Source organism: Mobula birostris, chromosome 23, assembly GCF_030028105.1.
Source record: "Mobula birostris isolate sMobBir1 chromosome 23, sMobBir1.hap1, whole genome shotgun sequence".
In the NCBI taxonomy this organism is placed as follows: Eukaryota; Metazoa; Chordata; class Chondrichthyes; order Myliobatiformes; family Myliobatidae; genus Mobula; species Mobula birostris.
This window is the reverse complement of record NC_092392.1, coordinates 3,769,986-3,789,351: the sequence shown is the minus strand read 5'-3', so window position 1 is coordinate 3,789,351 and position 19,366 is coordinate 3,769,986. Positions and strand designations below refer to the sequence as shown.

Below are 19,366 nucleotides of genomic sequence, written 5' to 3'. Positions count from 1 at the left end.
ATCTCCCAGTGGCCACACATTTTAATCCCACGTCCCATTCCCATTCTGATGTGTCTATCCACGGCCTCCTCTACTGTCAAGATGAAGCCACATTCAGGTTGGAAGAACAACACCTTATATTCCGTCTGGGTAGCCTCCAACCTGATGGCATGAACATTGACTTATCAAACTTCCACTAATGCCCCACCTCCCCCTTGTACCCCATCCGTTATTTCTTTATATACACACACGTTCTTTTTCTCTCTCTCCTTCTCCCTCTGTCCCTCTCACTATGCTCCTTGCCCACCCGCTGGGCTTTTTTCTCCCCTCCCCCTTTTCTTTCTCCCAGGGCCTCCTGTCCCATGATCCTCTCGTATCCCTTTTGCCAATCACCTGTCCAGCTCTTGGCTCCATCCCTCCCCCTCCTGTCTTCTCCTATCATTTCGGATCTTCCCCTCTCCCTTCCACTTTCAAATCCCTTACTCACTCTTCCTTCAGTTAGTCCTGACGAAGGGTCTCGGCCCGAAACGTCGACTGTACCTCTTCCTAGAGATGCTGCCTGGCCTGCTGCGTTCACCAGCAACTTTTATGTGTGTTACTCTCCATATAACTAATTATGTGACTCTTAAAACCAATTGGCTGCACCAGTGATGATGTGTCATATTAAAGGGGGTGACTACTGAGGCAATAAGTTATTTCGTGTTTTGTATTTGTAATTAATTTTGGATCATGATCGCTTTGTAGAGATCTTTTTTCACTGTCACACAGAAGAGTCTTTATCTGTAGATCAGTATCAAAAGAAACCAAATTAATTTCACTGTGGTTCAATGTTGTAAAACAATAAAACATGAAAACTTACGTGGGGGCGAGGCATGGGTGAATACTTTCTGTAGGCACTGTATATCCTCCAATAAAGGGGCATGACTGATTTAAACTTTTTTTGTTCTGGCTTTTTCCTCAAAGGAAGGGCTCAAATTGGCCATGTTTTGAGCTACTTTCAAAGTATCTGAGTGATTATTGGCTCATCTCACTGGTCTTGTTCACATTGATAACGGGTCAAAATACCACCTTGTGGTAGTTTAATATCTGTTAACCTGCTCTCGCAATCTGCACTTGAAAATTGAATATCTTGGCAATTCCTACTTCTTGCAGTTAACCAGAATGATTCTTTGTCCTACTGAAGGACCGTTGAAATAACTTTTCATCTTAACTGTGGCTGCCACGGATTTAAAGGAGCTGCATTTAGCAATGCAAATGTTAAAATTTTAAGATTAAGCCAAGAGCATTGTCAAGCATCATCTTCACTGATATCCTTCCATGATAAAAGGTCTTAATCAATAGGAATCCAAGTTTATCTACATAGAACTGTTGAGCCTGCTCTAACATTTATTGAGATAAAGGCTGATTCTCAACCTCTGTTTCCAGTTTCACTTGATCCCATTATCTCTTGATTTCTTTAACTTTTGAAAATCTGTTGGTCGCAGCTTTGAAATGTTATGTAATGACATAATCTACAAACCATGGGATAGTGAATTTCAAAGACACACACTACTTTGAGCAAAGTGTCATACTGTGTTTTTGTTACTAACTCCCTTGTGTGTTTTTAAAAAAAAACATGAAGTGGCTTACATTTCCAGATTCATTAAAATAATCTTCATATTAATTATTCTAAGCATTATAATATGACTTTTCAAATTTAGGTCTGGTTCTGGCTTATGTCGGGAGTAGCTCTTACAAACAGAATGTAAAAATGTATGCAGGTTGGCAAATCTATCCCTTCATAACTGCTCTGCAATTCATTGAGATTTTTTAATTCATCCAAGAGATGTGGATTTTGAAGGATAAGATTGTCCATTCTAATTGCCCTTGAAGGTGGCAGTGAGCTGATTTAAACCATTGCCGTCCTTGACAAGTGTGTATATGCACAGTGCTGTTGGGAAGGAGCTCCAGGATTTTGATCTTGTGATGGTGAAGGAACAGTAAAACATTTCCGATTCTGGAGATGCTCTTTGGCTTTGAGGGGAACTTCTAGGTAAGGGAGTTCTTGTGCTTTTGATGGCCTTGTTTGACAGCTGGTAACAGGCCATGGATTTAATGGGTAATCTTCTCCCTGCGCTCCATTTTCTTACACTTTGCACATATATCTGATGATTCCCCTAATAACCAAAAAAGCATCCTTCTTTGTTCTGAATGAAATTGATGGCTGAGCCTCTGTAGCCCTCAAAGTTTGAGAACTTCGATGATTCACCATCTTCTTACTGAAGAAATCTTTCCTCATACCAGTCCTAGGTGTCCTACTCCTTAATTTGAACAGGAGACCACCATCACCCCCTGTCCTTTTAAAATGCCAAAATTCCGGATGCATCAGTTAGAGGAAGCATCTTCCTTGCATCATTCTATCAAGCTGTAAAAATTTTGTAGGTTTCAGTGAAGATAGCTCTCATCCTTATGGACTTCAGAAAGTCGAAGTCTTGGTATACTGAATCAATGAGGAACACTTGTTTATTCCCCCTCTGCTTTTAGCATGAAGCATTTCTCAATCTGGGCCAGTGTGTTACATGTAGTTCCTCTGTGTGCTGATTTTATTGACCAACGTTTTTTGTGGAATCCTAGCAAAATTGTTCTGAAAATCTAAACATACCTACATCTACTGGTTCCTCTTATTCATTCTATTCATCAAGTACTCAAAGAATCCCAGTAGATTAGTCAAACTTGATTTCCCTTTCATAAATCCATACAGTTGTTTAATTCTGTTATTATTAACATTCTGGTATTGATCCTTTATGATAGGCTCCAGTATTTTCCTTGCCACTCTGTTAAACTGACAGATTTGTAGATCCTTGCTTTTTGACTTACTGAATTCTTACACCACACTCCAGTCTTGCTTCCTCCAATCTGCAGGAACTATCCTTGTTTAAGGGATTTCTTCTTTTATGTTACTGCGTAGGTTAATTAAAATGGCTTCTTTGTTATGTTAAATGCTGAGAAAGTCCTCTCGCAAGCAGCTTGTTTGGGTTATATTATTGATAACAGAGCGCACGAACCAATTGGGATAGATGTTATTCTTTCTTGTGTGTCTAAGTTATTGTGATGCGTGAGTTTTGGGGGAGAAGGCGCGAGGGAGAGTGAGAGGATGGACAAGGTGCTGTGAGCCGGCGAACGAGGTTGGACCCCGAGCAGGAGTCCAAGGTCCAGGGTTTTCGGTGAGTAGAGGAGATGGAGACAGACTCGTGGTTGGTCCCAGGCGGCAGGTTGAGGTGGTCAGAGGGGATTGAGTGGTGAAGAGAGGGTCGTTACTAGAGCTCCAACTGTTTGTGCATGAAGAGACTGAACTTTGATAAGTGTGGTGCCTTTTATTTTCCTTTTATATTTTATCTCTATTAATTATATAGTTCCAGTAATATCTATAAACTGTAATTCATTTAATCGTATATGGTGTATTGTCTGTTATTTGGCGGGGTGGGGTACATCACACAGCATCCACACAAACTTAATTAACCAGTTTGGCGGGGCCAAGGGCTGTTTCCCTAGACGACAGCGAGTTGAACGATCCTGAAGCTGGCCAGGAGGGGGTACCCTTGAATCCAAAGTATTTTGAAAGCTAACAACTAATGCATTCACTATGGCAGTAGATTTTATCTGAAAATCTCTTTCGGATTTTACACCTGTGGAAGTGATGTTGTAATACAAAGCTGAATTAGGAAACTAAGCTGTTGAAGAAAATACAGAAAGAATCTACAAATATATATGATAAATGAGAAAATCTGCAGATGCTGGAAATCCAAGAAACACACACAAAATGCTGGAGAAATTCAGCAGGCCAAGTATATGTATCGTAGATGAGTTTTGGACTGTCAATAGTATAGCTGGATGCAATATTATATTGAGAATTATGAAATTATTCTGGGGGAGGTCAGTCCTTTAAAATTGAAATGAAGTTTCTGTAATTATAAATCTTTAGATTCACCATCTCGAAGGACTTTGAATTTTAAGACAAGAGATTCTGCAGATGCAAGAAATTCCAGAACAATATACACAAAATGTGGGAGGAACTCAGCAAGTCAGGTAGTATCTCTGGAGAGAAATCAACAGCTGATGTTTGGAACCAAGAACTTTCACCAGAACTGAAAAAAAAGGAGGAAGAAGTCACCATAAGAAGATGGGGGGAGGGGAAGCATTACAGGCTGATAGATCAATGCAAACCTGGTGACGGGAATGAAGTGAGAAGCTGGGAGATGATGGGTGGAAGAGGTAAAGGGCTGAAGATGAAGATATCTGATAGGAAAGGAGAGTGGACCCTGGGAGAAAGGGAAAGAAAGGGACATCAGAGGGTAGTGATGGGCAGGGGAGGAGAAGAGGTGTAAGAGGAGAGCCAGAGTGAGGATTTGGAAAAAGAGATTACCAGAAGTTAGAGAAATTGATCGACTTTGAGCTTTCAGTCATTCAGTGCACTTAGGACAAAGATAGGAATCTGGTTTATTATCTCTGGCATCTGTTGTGAAATTTGTTGCTTTGTGGCAGCATAAGATTGTAATACATTATAATAAAGCTATGAATATTACAATAAGAAGTATACAGGTATTTAAAAAATTAAATTTAATGTCATGCAAAAGTCAGGGAAAATACTGATGTAGTGTTCATGGGTTCATTGTCCATTCAGAAATATCATGGTGGGGGAAGAAGCTGTTCCTGAAACATTGAGTGTGTGTCTTCAAGCTCGTGTACCTTCCCACTGATGGTAGCACTGAGAAGAGACAAGTGTCCTGAGTGATGGGGCTCCTCAGTGATTGACACCGCCTTTTTGAGGCATTGCCTTTTGAAGACGTCCTGGATGCTGGGGAGGCTGGTGCCTTTTGTAGAACTGACTGAGCTTGCAACTTTCTGCAGCTTATTCCAATCCTGAGCAGTGGCCCCTCCATACCAGAAGGTGATGCAACTGGTTAGAATTCTCTTCATGGTACTTTTTGTAGAAATTTGTGCGTGTCTCTGGTGACATATCAATGCCCCTAGAACTCCTGATGAAATATAGCCAGTGTTGTCCTTCTTTGTAATTATATCAATATGTTGGGCCCAGGATAGATCCTCTGATCTTGACCACCCAGGAACATGAAAGTGCTCACCCATTCCACTTTTAATCCCTTGATGAGGACTGGTGTGTATTCCCTCATCTTAATCTTCCTGGAGTCCACAATCAATTCTGTGGTTTTACTGACAATGAGTTCAGGGTTGCTGCTGTGAGACCACTCAACCAGCTGACCTATCTCGCTCTGGTACACTTTCTCATCACCCATCTGAAATTCTGCCAACAGTAGTGTTGTTGGCAAGTTTATAGATGGCATTTGAGCTGTGCCTAGCCACGTAGTCGTGGATATGGAGAGAGTTGAGCAGTGGGTGAAACATACATTCTTAGATCTTATTTCTGATCCACACAGATTGTCATCTCCCAGTAAGGAAGTCAAGGATCCAGTTTCAGAGTGAGGTACCGAAGCCCAGGTTTTGGAGCTTTTTGATTAGAATTGAGTGTATAATTTTGTTGAACACTGAGGTGTAGTCAATAAACAGAAAGTTGATATAATTGCTATTGTCCAGGTGATCCAGGGCCAAGTGGAGAGCCAGTCAGATTGCATGCACTGTAGCCCTAATGTGACAATAGGCAAATTGCAGTGAGTCCAGGTCCTTGCTTAGGCAGGATTATAGACATGGTAAATGTCTCAAAGCACTTTGTCACATTAGATGTGAGTGTCATTGACAATAGTCATTAAGCAGCTCACCCTGCTCTTTTTGGGCACTGGTATAATTGTTGCCCTCTTTGAAACAGGTGGGAACCTCTGACTGTAGCAGTGAGAAATTGAACACTCACACCAGTTGGATGGGCCCAGGACTTTTAGAGCCCTTCCAGGTATACCATCAAGGCCTGAATCTTTGCAAGGGTTCACTCACTTGAAAGATATTCTGCGTTGACCTCTGAGACAAAGATCACAGGGTCACCAGATACTGCACGGTTTCATATAGATGTAGTTTTATTCTCCCTTTCAAAGCATGCAGAAAAGGCTTTTAGTTCACCTGAGAATGAAATATCACAGCCATTAATTATGTTAGGTTTCACTTTGTAGGAAGTAATGGCCTGCAAACACTGCCAGAACTTAATTGGAATTGTTTTGTAGGTCGTACTTGGACTTCTAGTATAGTTCTGGATCACAGGTCTTGAATACCACAGATCTAGCCCTCAGTAGACTACTAATCTCCTGGTTCATTCAGGACTTTTGATTCATGTATATCTATATGATCTCAGAGGCACACACTCATCCACACAGGTGATAACTGTGGCCTATTTATTCAGACCTGAAGATAAATCTCTGAATGTGGTCTAGTCCACCGACTGAAAGCGGTCCTGTAAATACTCCTTCACCTCCCTTAACCATACTGTCTTGGTCCAAACTACTGGTGCTGCAGTCTTTAGTCTGTGCCTATATGCTGGGCGTAGAAGTAGAGCTAGGTGATCAGACTTTCCAAAGTGTAGGTGTGGTAATCATTCTTGATGGTCATATAATACTGGTCAAGTGTGTTGGCTCTTTGAAAGTAAAACTTCTAAGATAGAGGCTTTAATACTAAAGAATCAAGGCAAATGGGGATATTGTAATAAGTGGCAGTTGTGATTGATGAGCAATTATATTGAATTGCAGAACAAGCTCCAATGGCTGTCCCTCCTTCTGCTTGCATTTCCCTTGTTTATTTTTCGGTAAATGGGAAGTCTTTTTGTAGAGCTGTTTGATTCCTTGAGGTATGATCTATTTTCCTGTAATTTTGACTGAAACACTGAGCTTCAGTTTTCAAAGGCACTCAACTTGCCCATTAAATATTGAGATAAGATTTAGAAAAAATTCATATTCATTAATATTGCATAAAGTATTGGACAGATGCCTCACTGAGAGCATTTAAGTATGTTGCAACACTCTGTTCTCATTGATCCATATCCAAATGAGTTTGTTAAAGTGGGTATTTGTATGATGAAATAATGCACACAATATATAAGCAACACACAAAAAATACTGGAGGAACTCAGCAGGCCACGCAGCATCTAAGGAAAAGAGTACAGTTGATGTTTCGGGCCGAGATACTTCATTGGGACTGGAAACAAAGATGAGGAGTCAGAGTAAGAAAGTGGGGGAGGGTGTGAGTGTCCTTCCAGGTGAGGCAACACTTCATCTGTGAGTCTGTTTGGGTCATCTGCTATATCTGGTGCTCTCGATGTGGTTTCCTATATATCGGAGAGATCCGACACAGATTGGGAGGCTGCTTTGCCAAGCATCCATGCTCCATCTACTAGAAAAAGTGGGATCTCCCAGTGGCCACCCATTTTAATTCCACTTCTCATTTCCATTTCGACATGTCAGTCCATGGCCTTCTCTACTGTCGCGATGAGGTTGGAGGAGCAGCACCTTGTATTCTGTCTGGGGAGCCTCCAACCTGATGGCACGACCATCAGTTTCTCAAACTTCCGGTTTTGCCCCCATCTCCTTTGCCCCTTGCTTCATTCCCATTTTCCTCTCCCACTCTATCTCCTTATCTGCCTATCAACTCCCTCTGCTGCTCCTCTCCCTTTTCTTTCTTCCTCTGCAATCTCTCCTCTCTTATTAGATTCCTCCTCCTCTAACTCTGTATTTCTTTTACGAATCAACACCCCAGCTCTTTACTTGACTCCACCCCCCACCCCTTCCCTGTTTCACCTACCACCTTGTGGTTCTTTCTCCCCTCCTCCCACTTTCTTACTCTGATTCCTTATCTTTTTTTTCTAGTCCTAGTGAAGGGTCTCAGCCTGAAATGTCAACTGCACTCTTTTCCTTAGATGCTGCTTGGCCTGCCGAGTTCATCCAGCATTTTGTTGGTGTTGCTTGGATTTCCAGCATCTGCAGATTTTCTGTTGTTTGCGATTGGACTACACAATATTTAAGTATGGAAAGGTAGCATTTGCATTTATAGAAATTCTCTTGCCCTCAGGATAAGTCAAAACACCTTTTTACTAGTTAAATGCATTTGAGCTATAATTTGTTATTCAGAATATGCAACTGGCAGTTTACACACAGCTAAGTCTGATCGTGTCACAGAGTGGAATCATCAAATAATACAACATGCAAGCAGGCTCTTTGAGCCAGCACAGCATCCTGCCTGCTAGTCAGAGTTGCCCACATTCAGCCATAACCCTCCAAGTCCTTCCCTCCCAATTCAAATGCCTCTTAAATGTTGCAAGTACCTGCCTCAACTACTTCTTCTGTGCTGAGTCCAGGTACTCATTGCCCTCTATTAAAGAAGTTACCTGACAGGTCTCTTTTACATCTCTAACACTCTCATTTTCTATCTGTGCTCTCTAGTTATAGACTCATCAACCCGGACTATGACTGCCCATACCATCCATACCCATCATTTTATAAATTTCTATGCGGTTACCTCTCATTCACCTATGCTCAAGAAATAAAGATTCAGTATGCCTAACTTCCCCCGAACCTCAGGCCCTTGAGTCCAGGCAACATCCTCGTAAATCTCTTCTGCACTCTCTGCAGCTTGACAATGTCTTTGCAAAGCAGGGTGACCAAAATCATACACAATACTCCAAGTGTAATTTCAGTAACGATTTGTATAACTGCAACATAATATCCCTGCTGCTAAATTCAATGCTCGGATAATGAAGGCCACCCTGTCTACTATTTTTTTGGGAAGTAGTGCAGAACGCTTTCATGACTGCACTAAACTGCCAGCCATTGTGCTCATAACTCTGTATTGGAAGTTCCTTGTATAATTTTTAAAATTGTGGTTCTTCATTGAGAAGATCAAAACCTTACTGAAATGGACTCAGTCCATGAAACATGTGTCAAGACATTAAACTCCATCCATTTGGCAATTGACAATAACTGGCTTTCAATGATGCATGCTGTTTGAATTGTGGTGGATTAACTCCTTTAGCAGAACAACTAATAGTCCATAACTCTTTGAAACTAGGTGCACTTAGACATGAAACACTGAAGTGTTGGAGTTAACTAACTTATTCCACGTCACTAATTGTTACAGCGTATACTAGAACAGCCGAGATGCACAATTGTTTGTTAAAGGGGACAGAAATTTTGTGTGGAACTTAGTTGAGGAGAATTCTGTAGAAATGTATATATTATACCCAGTTAGTTACGGTTGCATTCTATACTACATACAGTGGCATGCAAAAGTTTGGGCACCCCGGACAAAATTTCTGTTACTCTGAATAGCCAAGCGAGTAAAAGATGAACTGATTTACAGAAGGCATAAAGTTAAAGATGACACATTTCTTTAATATTTTAAGCAAGAAAACTTTATTATTTCCATCTTTTACAGTTTCAAAATAACAAAAAAGGAAAAGGGCCCGAAGCAAAAGTTTGGGCACCCTGCATGGCAGTACTTAGTAACACCCTCGTTGGCAAGTATCACAGCTTGTAAGCGCTTTTTGTAGCCAGCTAAGAGACTTTCAATTCTTGTTTGGGGGATTTTCGCCCATTCTTCCTTGCAAAAGGCTTCTAGTTCTGTGAGATTCTTGAGCCGTCTTGCATGCATTGCTCTTTTGAGGTCTATCCACAGATTCTCGATGATGTTTAGGTCAGGGGACTGTGAGGGCCACGGCAAAACCTTCAGCTTGCGCCTCTTGAGGTAGTCCATTGTGGATTTTGAGGTGTGTTTAGAATCATTATCCTGTTCTAGAAACTATCCTCTTTTCATCTTCAGCTTTTTTACAGGCAGTGTGATGTTTGCTTCCAGAATTTGCTGGTATTTAATTGAATTCATTCTTCCCTCTACCAGTGAAATGTTCCCCGTGCCACTGGCTGCAACACAAGCCCAAAGCATGATCGATCCACCCCTGTGCCAATTGGAGAGGGGTTCTTTTCATGAAATTCTGTACCCTTTTTTCTCCAAACATACCTTTGCTCATTGCAGCCAAAATGTTCTATTTTAACTTCATCAGTCCACAGGACTTGTTTCCAAAATGCATCAGGCTTGTTTAGATGTTCCTTTGCAAAGTTCTGACACTGAATTTTGGCTGCAATGCCAAAGGGGGTGTTACGAAGTACTGCCATGCAGTGTGCCCAAACTTTTGCTTCGGGCCCTTTTCCTTTTTTGTTATTTTGAAACTGTAAAAGATGGAAATAAAAAAGTTTTCTTGCTTAATATATTTAAAAAAAAATGTGTCACCTTTAACTTTATGCTTTTTGGAAATCAGTTCATCTTTTACTTGCTTAGCTATTCGCAGCAACAGAAATTTTGACCAAGGGTGCCCAAACTTTTGCATACCACTGTATAGTATAGAGACGTTGTTGAGTCAGAAGTATCTTCCTACTCAATCCAGAAATTCTCTGCAAACTATGCATGCTTTATAGTATTTTTGAAGCCGATTAGCATTTTTGAGATTCATTTACCTTAAAGTTGCACTCTATCTTGAAGCTTTCATTTATGTTTATCTACGTGACAAATCATGACAAACCAATCCAAAAATAAAATCATGCATATCTTATAAACTTCAGGAAAAATACACATGTTCCTTTTTAGTTCATTCATTGATCCCTGTTTGAATTCGTGTTAGTGTTTTGAGTCTAAAATGAAACTAGTTTGTTTATCCTTTGCTGCAGCTAATCATATAAATGCAAACAACGTTTCCTGTGCTATCTCGTTCCCCATAGGAAATGAATAAGGACAAATTTCATACGTCTTTCTCGTTAGGTTTCTTTATAACTTTTGGAGCAGAAAGATGATAGGTCAGAAACAGCCCAGATATCTGTAAATCTTAGTTAGATTAGCCTCAGTTTTTATCCAGTGTGTTCTAGGTGCCATGATTGACTTCTTTGGGAATCCATATAAGGGATTCCTCAGATTTTCAAGTTTATCATATGTACATGAAGCGCGTTAACAAACGACTCACCTAAGGATGTGCTCAGGGCAGCTTGCGAGTGTCCCCACACTTTCCAACACCAACATAACATGTCCACAGTGCTCGGCAGAATCTGGTGCTGTTGGAGACTGGTTAGCACACAGAAAGGAAGGAACTCAGCAGGAAAAGAGTACAGTCAGCACTTCGGGCCAAAACTCTTCATTAGGGTTGGAGGAAAAAAGATGAGGAGTCAGAGGGGGAAGAGGGGAAGAACCACAAGGTGATAGGTGAAACAGGGAGAGGTGAAGTAAAGAGCTGGGAAGTTGATTAGTGAAAGAGATACAGAGCTGGAGAAGGGGGAATTTGATAGGACAGAACAAAAGACCATGGAGGAAAGAAAAGTGTGAGGAGCACCAGAGGGAGGTGATTTAGCAGGTAAGGAGATAAAGTGAGAGAGGGAATGGGGAATGGTGAAGGGGGCGACATTTCCAGAAGTTCGAAAAATCAATGTCATGCCATCTGGTTGGATGATCGCCAGACAGAATATAAGGTGTTGCTCCTCCAACATGAGTGTGGCCTCATCACGATAGTAGAGGAGGCCATGGACTACCATATTGGAACAGAAAGTGGAATTAAGATGGTGGTCACTGAGAGATCCTGCTTTTTCTGATGGACAGAGTCAGATTTCCCCCTTCTCCAGCCCTGCCTCTCTTTCACCGATCAACTTCCGAGCTCTTTACTTCACCCCACCTGGTTTCATCTGTCACCTTGTGGTTCTTCCTCCCTTCCCTCCACCTTCTTACTCTGACTCTGCACCTGAGGCCCTACATAAATTGTTGAGTGAAACTCAGAAACTGCTGATCGCCTGGGATTTTTACATTCAACAGCCTCTAGAGTTTACAGAGAATGGTGGGAAAAATTAACTGGAAGTTCGCTGAAACTGCCTTGTTAATCCCAAATTAAATAGAATGGCCAGACTAGCTTAAACTGATAGGAAAGTGACAGTAGCTCAGATAACCACGAGTTACAACAGTGGTATGCAGAAGAGCCATCTCTGAATAAAACTTGAAGTGGAAAATCCACAGCAGTAAAAGACTACACCGTATTCCACTCCTGTACTTAATAAAAGTAACCACTGTGTCTATATACACAGTACTGTCCAAAAGTCTTAGGCACCCTAGATTTTTAATATAAATTTGTTTTATATATTTTTGTTGTCTGCATTAGTGTGTCTGTAGAAAAGAGCAAATTTTGGATTTCCAAGCATTCATTTTCTGAAAGGTTAAATGTGGCAGAGAAATATTTGTATTGCATTAAAGAAAGTAGCATATTAAGTAATAAACCACTTTTTCAACTGAAAACTTCATTACTTTGTAGGTATATAACCTAGTGCATAATTAAACAAAGATAACAAGCAGGATGTTAATGATCAATGACATTATGAGTTGAATGAACTAAACTGATAACGGAAATAGAAACAGATATAGATGGAATCAAACTGGGCGAAGGACAACCAAGCTGATAGGTGAGGGAGTGGCAGACACCACAGTTTAACCTTAAAATCATCACCGTGACAAGGATGAGCATAGCAACAAGACACAAGGTGGTTATTCCCAAGTAGAAATTTCGATACAGATAGAAGTTTCAAGATGTGCTGTTCAAGCTCTTCTGAAGAAGTACAAAGAAACAAGCAATGTTGAGGACCAGAAACGCAGCGGTTGGCCACGGAATCTGAGTGCAGCAGACAAGAGATACATTAAACTAACATCGCTTATAAATCGAAAGAAGTTCAGCAGTGCTGTCAGCTCTGAACTCTCAGAAACCACTGGAACCTAAATACACTGCTCTATAGTTGGAGGAGTCTTGTCAGAAGTGGCTTTGTGGAAGAGTTGCTGCCAAAAAGCCATTCCTTCGAAACTGAAACAAACCCAAGACACTCTCCCACACATAGAAACACAAGAACTGGGGTGCTGGCTGAGTGTCTGCAGCCAATAGTGAAGCACGACAGAGGTTTCCTGCTAGTTTGGGGCGGTATTTCTGCAATTGGAGTTGGTGATCTGGTTAGAATTAATGGAATCCTCAATGCTGAGAAGTACAAGCAGATTCTCATCTATCACATAATACCGTCAGGGAGGCGTCTGATCAGTCCCAGCTTCATTCTACAGCACTTCAATGACCCAGACACACAGCCAAGGTCATAATGAACTATCTTCAGCAAAAAAGAAGAACACGGAGTTCTGCAACAGATGGTGTGGCCTCCATAGAGCCCTGATCTCACAACATTGAGACTGTCTGGGATTACCTGAAGATATAGAAACAAGCAAGACGGCCAAAGTCTGCAGAAGAGCTATGACAAATTGTCCAAAATGCTTTGAACAACCTTCCAGGTTATTTTCTTATAAAGCTGCAAACAGTGTACTTAAGAGAATTAATGCAGTTTTAAAGTCAAAGGGTGATCACAACAAATACTGATTTGATTTAGTTTTTTACAGTTTACTTCTCTTGAAGTAATTTTTTTTGATATTTAGAAACGTTTCAATTCATTATTTTTGAAAACAATCACTTTACAGAATTTTTTGTATGTGCATAAGACTTTGGCACAATACTGTACCCACAAAAAAATCAGTTGATATTCTGTTTGAGTAGAATCGTGGTTGAGTTTTGTAGCAGTGTCATAGGTTTACAAGGTGAGCAAGTAGTTTTGTTGAGAAGGTTTTTTAAGACTTAATGTCAGTGACCAATAGTTTTTGTTGTAACTAGTTTGCTTAATCTTGTGTGGCATGAGATTATTTAGCTGGATTTTGGATCCGGTGCTGATTATAGGAGGAGTGATTGGTATGTTTGATTGAAAATGGTTGCAGATATTCTTTTTGGTTGCATGTCTTCAGTTGCTTTTGGTGGTGCAGCTAAGCAAACACAACCCATGATGTCCCTGGATATTTTTCTTGTCTTAAGTGATTATATTTTTGTTTCTCTCTCTGTTTTGAAATACAGGCTTGAACATGATAAACGATATGTTCACGATGAGATCAGCAAAATTCTTGAACGTGAGCGAGATGCTGCAAATGATAGCCTTGTAAAAGCAGTGTTGCGGGAGAGAACACTGACTGAAGAGGAGCGACTGAAATCCAAGTACGCAGTAAGTAGATTGATAACCTTTGATAACTGATCTATCAGCTGGTTTGATAATTGTAAAATTTGATAAGCTGGATATTACTCAGGTACTATTTGAAGTAGGATATTATTAAACTAGGAAAATTTGTTGCATTAGATAATGGAAACCATCCATGTGAAAAGCCCATTCCACTGATTCCTCAGAATTTCACCATCGGTCCAGTGGCGGACAAAATGACCTGTTGCTCTATTTACTGCACCGCTTTTATTTTGACCTCAATTATTTCAAAATTAGCGTTGGGTTGTGTACTTTCCCAGTTTCTCCTCTAACAAATAATTTGCACGTTGATAGGTAAGAGTGTTTTCTTCAAATAGTCAGTGGAGCTAACATTGGTGATGTGAAGGAAAAGTTGAATGGATTGAAGAGGTTTGCATACATTTCTCCCAACTGAATTTGCAGTTAGTTGGTTTCTACCGGCTGAAAAAAAATGCATGCTGGACTCCAATATTTATGTACTTGTAAGAAAGTTACATTTTCAGTACATTGGTTTGGTTGGAAAAATTAATTTAAGGATAAGTGTGTTTTTTTTAAATTTTAAGATATTCTGACTGTTAGAAGATATAGAAAATCAATCATTTAATCTTGGGGAAAATATGTTTAAATAAGTTTGCAATTCATGAACTTACCCATTCACAAAAGTTATATTTGGAAAAGCAGTGAGATCCAGACTCGTGTAAAGATCCACATTCTGTTTTTGAAATGGCTTTCTCTTCAAAAAATACTTTCTTTTGGTAAAAGAAGTTTATAATGTGGTCATAGATTTGGATTATTTTTCCTTTCTGCATTGTTAGCTAAACTCAGCTGGGTGGCAGCAAGAATCCTTTTTGTTTTTCAGAATCCTTGATGCCCCTGAAGCAAAATTTGCAAATACAAGTATGCACAAGTGCGTGCTTCCAAGCTGCTTTGTGCAGAGCAGAAAAGATTTATATTTAGTTCCTTACAATTTATATTTATGCCTCTAAACTAAACTGAGGAGAAATCCAATTAAGCTTCCTATTTCTGATCACCATTTAATGATCAGTGCTGAAAGGAATGATTGATGATAACATGTGGGACTCGGAAAATTCAAGATGAGTTTAAGCTCTGATGCTTCCATAGTTAAATAGCACTATTGCATTCTGTCACTGTACTGAAACTCTTGATAGAAATTCTCTGTTTGTACATCAGGTTACAAGAGGATGAGCCTTGACTTTGGTGACACACAGCCGAATAGCTTATAAATGTGACCATTGAGAAAAGCTACTAGATTTACCTCTGCCATTCACAACAACGTTCTAGCATGAGTTCCTGTCTTCACAATCGATGGAAGGGAGAAATATTTCTCTATGGGGATTTATGTAGAACACTTTTTATCAGGAAGGTAGTAATCAAACCATGTTGGAAGTAGTTATGCATTAGTTACTGTACTCCCACTTGGCATGTTAAAGTCACCCTGTTTCATCAGGACTTGCTTTATTTTAAGTCAAACTCAACCATAAATTGTGTTTTAATTTGATGTTAAAGCAATATAGCAAATAATTGATAAAAATCATTATAGAATCTGCAAGCATCAATTCTGCTTAATTGCCCTTCAACTTTTTTTTTTGAAAATGGGCTATGAAAGAAGTACTACCTCAGCAGAATGTTTATACTGACTTGATTTTATGAAGAACTTTTTTTTTACATTCACAGGTTTATTGTTAAATTTACTGAGCTATGTAACAAAATGCTTTGTACCATGCTGATCTCTGAGCAATTCATAAGTGTTCCATGTATAAGCAGTGGGAATAATCCATTATTATCTTTCAGCAACAGGTTGATCGATTTGATCTGTGAAAAGATTTATGTAAAATCTGGTGAGTGAGACAGAAAACAGTGACTGAATAAGTATATTAATCATTTATTTTCAAACAGTAAAAATTTGACCAAATGTTCATGTACCACAAGTTAGAGAAACTACGAAGTTGAATATTCTACAAATATACATTAACAAACAGTTAAAAGCGCGTGTAGAACATACCTACCCAATAGTTATGTGTACCACTTGCCTTAAAAGAGAGCAAGTCTCTTCCACGCGCTATTTTATACCTGGGATATTTGAAACTGGACACTAGACAGCTAACCAGTGGGAAAGGCAGCTGTAGTTCTGAAACTAACCAATCACGATGGAAGTAACTTTTGACAGTCATAGTAAGCCATGCCACCCACAAGATGTCATTTGTTTTGCTTTGTTTGAAAAAAATGGGTCTATTAAGTTCGTCTGCTATTTCTAGATTACAATACTTTTCTGGAATTTTATGATGAAGTCTCCATTGTGAATCTTTACTTTGTGAGATGTTGACTTACGATATCTGGTATTTAGGAAATGGAGTTGACAGCAGAAGTAAGACGCCACAATAGTGTATCAGTTAGCATAATGCTGTTACAACTTAGGGCATCAGAGTTCAGTGTTTATTTCTGGCACCTTCTGTAAAGAGTTTGTGCATTCTTGCCATGATTGTGCAATTTCATCTTGGTGCTCCAGTTTCCTCCCAGAGTCCAAACATGTACCAGTTGGCAGGTTAATTGGTCATTATAAGTTGTCCTGTGATTAGGCTTGGATTAAATAGGTGAATTGCTGGGTGGTGCATTGCAGTTCATTGAACCAGAAGGACCTGATCCACACTGCATCTCTAAATAAATATGTAAAAGCTGGAAAATCTAATATTTATGTTAAGTCAGGCAGCAGAGTCTTCTGGCTTAGTCAATGACCTGCTGAGTGTTCATTTTGTGGAATCCTATTCCTGAAATGATCAGTCATTGGTGCCATCACTAATTCCTTCTGTGTCTTTCCCCACATCCTTTTCCCTTGTGCATTTAATATACATTTACTCCTTTGTAAATGTCCTGTTCTTGTGAAAAGTGCTCCACCTCATACTGAAAAACACTTTTAAGGATCTAAGCCCCAATACATGAAAACAGACAAGACATAACAGAGTAGTACAAAAAGCTATATAAATCAGTGCATTTATTTGGCACTAAACTTACACTGCCTACCAAGGACATCATATTTTAACAAGCAGTTAGGTTATTTTCAAATTCATAGTACATCTCTGGTAATCCAGCCAATTTAGGTCTTTGGAGTCAGAACATTGAAATTATTGGACGTCATTTCTGTTGGTACCCCGACACATTTTGAATTAGCTTTTTTTATTTAATATGTTACACAGCATTATAATAAATATTACACTAAATAAAGTGGGTTTAAAAGGATGACTAGAAACTGCATCCCAGTGAGTTTAAAGGAAGTGCAGGAAGTATCATCCAGTGAACAAGGTGTTGAACCATCAGGGTTTCCAAATCAAACATGGATTGTTAGCCTTTTACTGTCTTAGCTTCCAAATTTAAACTTTTTAAAAATATTGTTTAGTCTAATAAACCTATTTTTCAAAAGGAAAAACTGCATTTCACTGTTGATGGTGTCAGAGTACTGCTTCGATTGGAAATTTCATTACTTCACTTTTCATTAAAGATATCTTGGTATTTGGCAAGTAGAATTGGAAAGTCATTTATTGAAGATGTAAAAGAAAAACACATCTAATTTTCAGTATCTGACCAAATCATTTTCTTGCAAGTCAGTTTGAACTTGTGGTTGATGATGTGAACGATTTTCAAATGGCATTGTCACAAGCAATCACATATTGACATCATATCATTGAGTCATAATAAATGGTGGGTGAAGTATTAGCATGCAAGAATCCATAGTTCAGTAATGTGAATAATGCCATCAAATACCAACTTGATGTAACGATCCTGCATTTTCATGTGGATCACATGCTTTAGTGAGTAGTTACAATGAGCTGTTATTAAACCTGTTGCAAGTTGGAAAATAGCTTTATTGCATTGTCAAACCTTCAAGCTGACTCCTATGAGCAATATGCAGTGTTGTCAAGAATGAAATGCTGTCAACTCATTGTGAGACAGTTATTATTGCATATATAGATTGCAAGTGGAATTCTTTAAAACTTTGAATTGTTGGTATAACAACAGTTTTTAAGCAGGTAAGTAAAGCATTGGGGCTGAACTTCCTCAGTTTTGCAGTATCGTACCACTATGATTGGTAGAAACCTTTGGTTTTATTAGTGACGGGAAAATGTAGCTGTGAGGAGAAAATAATATCAGAATGATGCAGGAGACTTCAGTTTATATATCATGATGAAGCATGGGGTGTTAGCCTTGGAACTATGAAAATGAAGGGGAAAATTATCAGAGGTGCTCAGATTTTTATACATAGTAAATGAGAGAAAACTGTTTATATGGACAGTTAGTTGTTTGCCAGAGGGCACATATCTCATGTAATTGACCAAAGAACTGAAAGGGAGATGAGAATTCTGTTTGGAGTGTATTACTCCAATCTGAAATTTACTATTTGCAGAACTGGTGGAAGCAATTCGAAATAACTTTTTTTTTAAAATAAATTGGTTTTGTTTGAAAAGAAAAAAATGCCTGAGACCAATGCAGCAGCATTTCCAAAAGGACTGTATGGACACAGTGGGCCGAATAGAACCCTCTGTGATTCTGTAAATTAATCTGTTAATGACAATGTTATTAGGAGAAACCATGGGCTTTTCTCACTCAATTCACCCTCAGTGACATTTAGAAGTTATGCTTCATTACAGTAGTTCCAGCAGCTCAAAGCTTCATATTTAGCTAATTTTTAACAAATGCTACAGTCTGGAAGAAAGGAAAATTTGTCCTATTGGACAAGTCCAACACAGTTAATCATTGTTTCTTAAGTATGCCCTTGATGATATAAGACGTAATGGCAAGTGGTATATTTAGGATATTCAGGGGCCAGACAAAACCTACCTACTTCCCACCTGAACCCGCCTGGATTTAGAAAGATCTTTGCTGGAAGATTTTGAGCATGGGACAGTGTTCTTAATAACTGCAAGAAGATGAATTGCTTGGAGCTTTTTTCACATGAAGAGTGTTGTCTTCCACTTTTGTGGAGCCACACTCATTCATCTTCTTGATTAGTTTCAACAACAATCATTTGCACCTCACCTCTGGAATTCATCATCTTAGCTTTTGTTTGGAGCAAGGCTGAATCGATGTCTGGAACCAGGTAAACTTCATAGTTTCATCAATACCTTCCAGATTTGTGACCACCGAGAAAGACAAGGCAGCAAGCGTGTGGGAATACTTTTAAGTTTCTCATCCATGCCAGGCATAATCTTGGTTTAAAAAATATTAATCACAAACATGAGAATATCCAAGCAACACACACGAAATGTTGGAGGAACTCATCCGGACCTCAGCCTGAAAAGTTGACTGCATTCTATTCCATAAATGCTGTCTGGCCTGCTGAG

General features: G+C 39.4%; 1 protein-coding gene across 1 annotated transcript in view; it reads left to right on the top strand.

Annotated features, from left to right (window-relative positions):
• chchd3a (coiled-coil-helix-coiled-coil-helix domain containing 3a) overlaps positions 1 to 19,366 on the top strand; it is a 326,490-nt gene that overhangs the window by 111,853 nt on the left and 195,271 nt on the right. Inside the window, exon 4 of the mRNA XM_072241199.1 lies at positions 13,856 to 14,000. Coding sequence (XP_072097300.1) covers positions 13,856 to 14,000 — 145 coding nt within the window. The remainder of the gene's footprint in view (positions 1 to 13,855; positions 14,001 to 19,366) is intronic.